The following is a 9,445-nucleotide window of genomic DNA, read 5'->3' on the forward strand; positions in this document are numbered from 1 at the left end:
ACTAGGATTAAAAACATATTTTTGTAATATGCTTTCATAAGATCCAGGTATTCATTTTCTTCTAATGTGACAATTCACAACCATTCCATTTTTCAAAAATATTCCTTGATGCAAAAAGAAGGAGCTTTGAATGTAAATTCTTACCTATAAGAAAAGGGAGATTTGTCAAAGGGGTTTGCCAACAAAGTTGATTCTTCATCTATTGAAATAGTCAGTAACCTCTCACCTCCTCTTGGTTTCTTACCCGGTATCGACATTTTGAAAATTTGTAGAAAATGTAAAAGAAATAGCTAGCGTACAGTCGACCGTCGAAGAGTAAGAAATGAAGGTTGTGGGTGATAAAAATTAGGATTTCTAAGAGATTTGAAGTAAAAAAGTTATGGTTTTTGAAATCTTGTGGAGATTTTGAAGATTAATGGGGATATATTAAGCTTGGAGATGGATCTATAGAGAAAAAAAGTGAGAGAAATGGGTGAAATGAGGGATTTAAGCATTTTAATCGAAAATCCTGACTGTCTGGTCGACTGGTCGTCTTAGGTGATTGATCGAAAAAATAGAATAAATTTCTATTTTTACAGTAGAATAATATAGTTAACCAATGGTAATAAGTTGAATTTTTTTAAGGTTTTGAATAAACCATCCTAAATAAAAAAAATTATAAATCTTAATAACTCCGCATATAGAATTTAATCATGTGACAACACATAGTACGAATTCAACTTAGCCAATGAACTTCAAATTCATCAATAATGTCCAAACCTCTTCAAATATGTAAGAATCAAGCACTAGAGGTTTAGTGAAAATGTCGGCCAATTGATATTCCGTATTCATGAATATCTTCCTTTTTTACATAATCTCTTGGAAAGTGGAGTCTAGTCTCAATATACTTTTATTCAAAAGTGCTAAACGGATTTTTTTTATAAGTTTATGGCCCTTGTATTATCAAATACAGTAGGTATATGATCAAACAATAAGTGATAATCACTGATTGTTTTATTGTTTGTTTCATCCCTAAAATTTGAGCACAATAACTAACAGTCGAGATATTTCGACTTTGATTGTAGATAATGCAACAAATTTTGTTTCTTACTAAACTATCATACAAGTGTAAAGCCTAGAACGTTGTACTAGTGCTCTTATGATCGATTGTACAACTGACCTAGCCGGCATCCAAATAGCTAAGTAAATCAACGTGGGTGCCATTTTGATACCACTAAGATATCAAAAGATACGTTTCATGGCAGTAAATATGATTCTTTAGGATTAGATAGAAATTTAGCACATAAGCATAAACTAAACGTAATATTGGGTCTACTTGCATTTAAGTAAATAAGGAATCCAATCACACCTCAATATTCTGCTATGTCAACCAAAATACCTTGATTATCTTTGTCTAATTTTATAGATGAGCTCATTGGAGTGGTCGTTGGTTTTAATTCAATTTCAAATCTTTTGAGGATATCTGATGTGCACTTGTTTTGACTAATGAATATTCCATCATTAGTATGCTTGATTTTGTTTCCAAGGAAGAAATTGAGTTTTTCCATCATGCTCATTTCAAACTCCTTGATCACACATTTTGAAATTTTTTCATAAAGAGATATATTAGTTGCACAAATAATAAAGAGCCTTTCTAAGTTTAAAAACATAATTTGTATACTTGTGATCTTTAGAATCGGGTGGTTTCTCTACAAGGGATTTAAGTTAGAAGTAGAGAAACAATTAGGTAAAGATATTCTCACACTAAGATCCGATCGAGGTAAAGATATCTTTAAGATGATATTTTAGATTATCTAAAAGAGAATGAGATTCTTTTGCAGTGGACTCCTTCACATACACTGCAACATAATGGTGTATTTTAAAGGAGGAATCACAAACTACTAGATATAGTGTGGTTAATAACAAGCCATGCAAACCTCTTAAAATCATTTTGGGATCATGCACTAATTCAAGCATGCTATGTACTAAATCATGTTCCATCTAAGTCGGTTAACAAAAACTCCATATGAACTATAGAAAGACATAGTCCCAATTATTTCATATGAAAGTTTGGGACTGTGACGCATATTTGAAACGTATTGAAGCAGATAAGCTTGAGTCTATATCCACTTATTCGATAAATACATATTTGTGGGATATTCAAAACAAATATTTGAAAGTCTTCATCTCATGATATATCGTCTTCCTAGTGCAAGAGTTTATTCTAGAAGAAGATAGTGGGAATAAAATAGAATTTGAAGGAGTTCAAGAGTCCCTAAATATAGTTGACCAATTTTATAAATCTGAGTTTGATCTGACACCTATTAAGGGGCATACTCTTGATTATGAAGTAGAGATTCATAAGTATATGTCAGCTCCGTGCAAATCTGCCAGGACCTTTTGACCTTTAAGAAGGTGCAAATCTATGATTATTAATCAGGTATTTCTAATCGAGGATAATGAACTTATTAATTGTACAAAATTAAAGTCAAATGTTGACTCAAAGAGATAGTAAAAGGCTATGGAATCCAAAATGAACTCGATGTATGTAAACAAAGTTTAGACCATGATCGACCAGTATGATGGGATATAACATATAGGTTGTAAATGGGTTTGCGAAAAAAGGTCGATATATATATGCAAACATCCATATATACAAATCAAGACTAGTAGCAAAAGGTTATAAATAAAGATAAAGAGTTGGCTTTAATGAAACCTTCCAGCCTATGGCCATGCTATAGTCTATTTAGATTTTGCTTGAAATAGTTAAGTATCATGATTGTGAGCTATGGCAAAATGATGTCAAAACTACATTCCTTAATAGAAACTAACAAAAGGAAGTGTCCATGACACTATTCGAAAGTTTTGAATCTGAATATGCTTACAAGTTATGCAAGCTTGATTGATCCATTTATAAATTCAAGCAAGCCTCTAGAAGTTGGAATCTTCACTTTAATGAGACAATCAAAAGGTTTGATTGAATTGAGTGTTTATAAGAAGATAGCGAGAGCATTATCGTTTTCTTAATATTTTATAAAGATCATTATTAATAGGTAACAACATCTCTATGTTTCAACCGTTGAAATTGTGGTTGTTAAAGGATTTATTTATAAAAGATATGGGAAAACAACTTAATCTATAGAGATAGATATAAAAGATTGTTTAACTCATCCCAATCTACATTGATAAAAACTTGAGAATATTTTATATGGAGAAAATGAATTGAGAGTTCTTGGATATACTGATTCTAACTTCTTGTCAGACTAGAAGAATGGCAAGTCTTAGTCAAGACATGTGTTTATTCTTAATTATAGTGCAATTAGTTGATCACATACCTTTGTATTATGGTAACAATGGAGTCATCGCACAAGTGAAGGGACTAAGGTCTCATCAATGCTCCATACATGTATTAAGATGATATAATTTCATCAGAGAGATTATATGAAGAAATGACGTAAAGAAAGAATGAATTTCCACTACTGATAATATTGCAGATCTACTAAAAAAGTTGTCACAGTAAAAACACGATTATAATGTAGACCCTTATGATAATAGCTATAAGTGATTGGATCTAGTACAAGTGGGAGTTTGTAAGTTTTATGCCTAGGTCCAATCAACTTTGGACATTAATACTTTTAATATATAATTCATGCAATTTATAGCAGATCTATTATTTAATTAATATTCTAATAAATTAAATAATAGAATCTGTTGATTCAAATTTTGGTAATTAGTTAATCACAATGAGTTGTGATTGTGAGATACAAATTACATATGACCGAATCTTAAATTATCCGGGGTCGTAAGTAATAACGAGATACAGATATCATTATTACGGATAGTCCATCATGTATGACATTTCTTACTTGTGAAGTAATTAGCTGATTCCATAAGCTAAAGTATGGTGACACTTAAATGAACACATGAATGTTTTGTTATAGAACAAAATACTGAAGACCCACTGGGAGATTCCATATAGATAACTATCTGAAGATCAATGGTTAATCTGTAACGTTCAATAATGAAATTGGCCCTTTGACTTAAGATTATCACAGTGTCTTATATTACGACAGTTTAGTGATGTTGGACATTGTTCTGTCAAGGATCGCTAATACAACATTGTTCGATCAAGTCAAGAATTATATGAAGGTTGTGAAGGATCAATAGGGCATTCGTCACTATTAGATAATAAGATATTATGATCTACATTTCATTCCGTTAAGTTGCTAGCGAAATCCTTGGCCAAGGTGTAGTTATAAGTCAAAAAAATTCGACTTACATTGACTTAATAGTGGAATGAAAGATATGATTGATAATTAAGATTGACGCATATTAATATCTCGTAATTGATTGAATTATATTGACAAAAGGATTATAGTTTCACGGTAAACAAACAAGTTTGGTCTTGTCATACCATGTAACATTTTTTGTCGCAGATATTGCCCTGACACATTGCTAGATGTCAATCTGGAAAGACGAATGTGAATTAGTGATAAATTAGAAATGGGTATTTTAATTTATCAATATTGATTAGATAAAAATAAGAATTCACATCATAAGGCATCGTCGTCGAGAACTTGATGGACCATATAGAAAAGAAGAGCTAGAAAAATAGGATTTACCAATTAATTAATTGACAAGTGTTGGACAATTATTTAATTAGATTGCTTGTTAATAGGTTGAATTAGTTAATGAATATTGGATTAATTAATTCATGGACCAAATTTAATTAATTTAATTAATTAAATATTAGATAGGAATAAGTTAATGACTGGCCAAATCCACTTGGACTTATATTAATAAGTTGCTAGGGTATGGAAAAATCTAGAGAGAGCATAATTATTCTTGCTAGCACAAAAAAAACAAACCTAGTTTTCTCAACCATGTTCCCTGTGTAGATTTCCATTGGAGGCTAGACAATTAGACAATTGTGGATTGCAGACCGTGATTGTTTGAATTCAAGAAAAGTAAAGGAGTTTGTAGAATCCAACAAAGGTATAATTCCTATCACAATTTTTATCTAAACACAAAGCAGATCCTTGGTGAGAATTGAAATTTATTTTATTTTTCCCTGTGTATGTTAAGTAAATTCTCAACAATAAGACCATTGATACCAAGAAATTTGGAAATTGCTGAGAATAAAAGAACGTTTTAGTGATATTTTAGAAAGAATTTTATTCTCAATTTGAAGTAAAAACATATCTTATCTACTTTATTTCAAGGTGGATACGAAGCAACTCTACTAAAAGGTTTCAAATTATCTGCTACAACTTTAAGGTTGCAAATCCAAGTGCAGGTTGTCGCAAATAATAAACTCGAAAGTCCGAGGTCGAATCATAGGGAATTGGAAGGAAATAAACTATTTTATGAGTGGTAAATGGTTGGTGGAAATACGATGGAGAAGAACACTAAAACGTTGGGGATTCACTTCGGATAAATGGGTAGAAATTACTCTTGATCTTTTATTCAACTCATATGAAATATGGAAGATAAAATAAATACTTTTTCAAATGTATAATACTCATGCCGACATGTACGTAAATACGTATTTCAATTAATTGAATTTTTAACCATGTATTTATGGAAATTGAATTTACGGCAAGAGAATTGAAATTAGAGACTAACATTAGTGTTTTTAAACAAAGTGAATGTAAAATATCTTGTAAATGATATATCTTTAAAGCACTTTTAGACACTAATCATTATCATTTTCAAAAAAAATGGCACGTGCTAATCTAACCACTGATCGATTGACCCGATTAGTAGAACAACAATCACAAAAAATAGGACAAATATTAAATAGAGCTCAGCCACAACCAGCTAGAGAGAATGGAATTATCATTTTGGAGATTAAATCCTCCAACCTTTACAGATGCAAAAGATCGATTAGAAGCCAAAAACTAGCTAAAAATGATGGAAAAAATGTTTATGTATGAGCTTGTGCCAAACGAGAGAAAGTAATGTGTGCTGCATTTACGTTGAGAGAAAGTGTCGGTCAATGGTGGAACTCGATAGTAGAAATAGCTCAAACTTCAAATATGACTTGAGGATAGATTTTATGAAATTTTTAAGAGTAAATACTTTACAAGGTTGACAAAATATCAAAAATTGAATGAGTTTATTCAATTGAAACAAGGATCAATTATATTTACAAAGAAGTTTGATGATTTATCGAGATTTGCTAGTAATATGGTTGAATCGACCATTTAAGAATTTACCGTTTCATCGTTGGACTTAGGCTTGAACTGAATAGTGATGTGCTAATGTCCGGAGTAAAAAATGCGAACTTCATAGACATAGGAAAAAGGGCTTTAACGATAGAGCAAGCTGAGAGTAGAATTAACCAGGCTCGAGTTTCTTGTGGTAGGAGGAAAAACTATACGAGCAAAGATTGGAAAAGGAAATGAGAAACCAATCAAGCCCCAACCTAAGAGAAAAAAGACCAAGAATAACAAGATTGAGGGTAAAGAAATCCTAAGGTGTGTGAAATGCAATAAAAACCATTTAGGCAAATGCCTTGCTAGGAAATGAGTATGCCTTTGATGTGGTAAACCAGGACATATATGATACGTGAATGCCCTTACCATAAGGAAAAGAACAATAGGGTTGATAGAGTTTATGCTATGGGTAGACATAAAGCTCAAGAAGATAATCAAGTGGTAGCAAGTATGATTTATGTTAAGTTAAAACCAATTATTGCTTTAGAACATTTTGACTTAAGAGATTTTGATGTGATCTTGGGAATGGATTCGTTAGCAAGACATCAAGTGACTATTGACTATAAGAAGAAAACCTTGAGTATACCTAAAGTAGGAACTTTCTCATTTCCTAAGACATAAAAAAACTACTAGAATCATAATTTCAACATTTAAGGTGACCAAGCTTATGGCAAAAGAAAGTCAAGGTTTTTCGGTTAGTATTCTCCAATGTGAGGTTAAATCTAATGAACTAGGCTTAGTAAGTATAGTGCAAGAATTTCCAGACGTCGTTGCAAAAAAATAAAAAATAAAAATTACCCAGATTACCTCCGACTAAGGAAATAGAATTTGCAATAGATCTTATTCCAGTGATGGCACTAGTATCCAAAACTCTCTATAGAATGGTTCCAACAAAACTTAAAGAATTAAAGCTTCAAGTTGATGACATGACTCAAAAAGGGCTTATAAAACCTAGCATATCACCCTGGGAAGCACCGGTATTATTCATTAAGGAAAAGGATAGTTCAATGAGATCATGTATAAATTATCGAGAATTGAACAAAGTAATAATTAAGAACAGATACCCACTAACTAGAATAGACAATGTATTTGATCAGCTGCAAGGAATGACTATATTCTCTAAGATTGATCTACGCAGTGGATATCATTATTTAAAGATTAAGGAAGACGATATCCCTAAGATAACCTTTAGTCCTAGATTAAGGATTTTTTTAAATATTAATATACCAATGACTAAATTAACTCACAGGAATATTCCATTCAAATGAAGATGGATGTGAGCATTGTTTTGAAGAGCATAAGAAAAGATTAACGTCAGTACCAATCTTATTTACATATGCAATTTATAACTACACATCAAAACAAGGTTTAGATTGTGCAGTGATGAAAGTTCATGAGGTGATAGTATATCAAGGCAATTAAAACCATATGTGAAGCATTATTCAACACATGATCTAGAATTAACAGTGATTGTCTTTGCAATAAAAATATGGAGACATTAAATATATGGAGAAAAGTTTGTGATATAAACAGATTTCTTTAACCAAAAAGAGCTAAACATGCGTCAACAGAGGTGGTGAGAACTAGTTAAGGATTACTAATATAGAATCAACTATCACCCAATAAAGGCTAATATAGTAGCCGATGCTTTGAGCAGGAAAACACCAAAAAGGTCAAGAAAATTAAATAAGGATGTGTTAAGAGCTAGTATATTAGAATTTTTGAAAAATTGGGATAGTCATTTACCATTGATCAAATTTGCTTATAATAATAGCTTTTAGTCCTCAATTGGTATGCCTTCGTACAAAGCATTATACAGAAGAAAACATAAATCACTGTTATATTTGGATGAAGTTGGAGAATGACAAATTTTAGGGCTAGAAATGGTTAAAGTAATAGAAAAGATTAAGAAAAATATTGCCACAGCACAAGATAGGCTACCAAGTTATGCTAATAACAGACACCGACCCTTAGAATTTGAAGTTGGTGATAAGGCTTTCATTAAAATAGTGAGTTAAGGGATAATTGTGCTTTGGTAAAAAGGAAAAGTTAATGCCATTGTATATTGGACCTTTTGAGATTAAGAAAAGAGTTAGTCCTATCGCCTATGAATTAGAATTAGCAGAAACATTAAGTAGGGTTTATAATATGTTTCACATATCAGAATTGCGAAAATACATATCGGACCGATACACATACTCACCGTAGCCCCTACTGATATAGAAGAAAACTTGATATATGAAGAAAGGCCCATAAAAAAATGTATCCTATGAAAAGAAACAATGGCAAAACAAAGAAGATTTGCAGGTCAAAGTTTTGTGGAAAAATGCATACCTCAAGGAAGAGACTTGGAATGAGAAGACGAAATGCAAGAAAAGCAACTCAATCCCTTCACATGAATTTAGAGAACTAAATTCTTATAAGGAGGAGAGAATTGTAACTCCCTAAAAATTCAAGAAATCACTTTACAAGAATTCTTCCAATAGTAGGTCGATAATACCTAGAAATGAGGTGGTATCACCCAAAGTACAATGGTAACACCCAAAAATTAAGGCAATAGCAACATGCCACATTTAGCATTATATACATGTCAAGAAATGAATTTTATATTAGATATATGTTAATGGAATGTGTAGTATTTATTAATTATACAAATTGTTGAATATTTTGTTCATAAACACATAATTCACGTTTTGATGCAATTTTAAGAGTTACGGGTATTGGCTTTCAACGATTCAAAAACCATTGGAAAGCTTTTGATGAGAAGTTTATTTACGAGAAATGGTTGTTAAAAAGGATTATTTTCAAATTTTAAAAGAAAATAAAATGGTAGTGAATATCTCTTTCATAACACGTGTCATAAAATTTCTTAAAGATTCACATGAACACCTTTCTTGCAAGAATAATTCTACTCAAATAGGGGCCATGATAGGCCCTGTGACACCGGACAAGATGGTGATTGTCCTGCAGGCTAGCTGCAACAGATGTTTCACAAGAAATAATAAGAAGAAAATGCCCAAAGACAGAGATAACTCTCTGAAATTCAATTCAACTTTTATTAAACTCTAGAATGATGAAAAATAACCCACAAACCGGGTTATATAGCTGAGAAAATTGGAAATTATCGAAATTTTACCAAAAATAGCAAAATCCTAATAATCATACCAAAATAAAATACGTAACAAAAGAAGTATCTTGCCAAAAATCTAGCTTAAATCAAGTTCGTAATCACCTCAAAAACAGCAACT

The 9,445-nt window shown here is 31.5% G+C and overlaps 1 protein-coding gene across 1 annotated transcript; it reads left to right on the top strand.

Annotated features, from left to right (window-relative positions):
- The first annotated feature begins 7,048 nt into the window (after positions 1–7,048).
- Positions 7,049–7,978, top strand: LOC111411257. Its single transcript, XM_023041805.1, has 3 exons — positions 7,049–7,388; positions 7,447–7,595; positions 7,826–7,978. The coding sequence occupies exons 1-3, from the start codon at positions 7,049–7,051 to the stop codon at positions 7,976–7,978; spliced, it is 642 nt and encodes a 213-aa protein (XP_022897573.1).
- Positions 7,979–9,445: the final 1,467 nt, after the last annotated feature.

This window comes from Olea europaea, chromosome 15 (assembly GCF_002742605.1).
Source record: "Olea europaea var. sylvestris chromosome 15, O_europaea_v1, whole genome shotgun sequence".
Lineage (NCBI taxonomy): Eukaryota > Viridiplantae > Streptophyta > Magnoliopsida > Lamiales > Oleaceae > Olea > Olea europaea.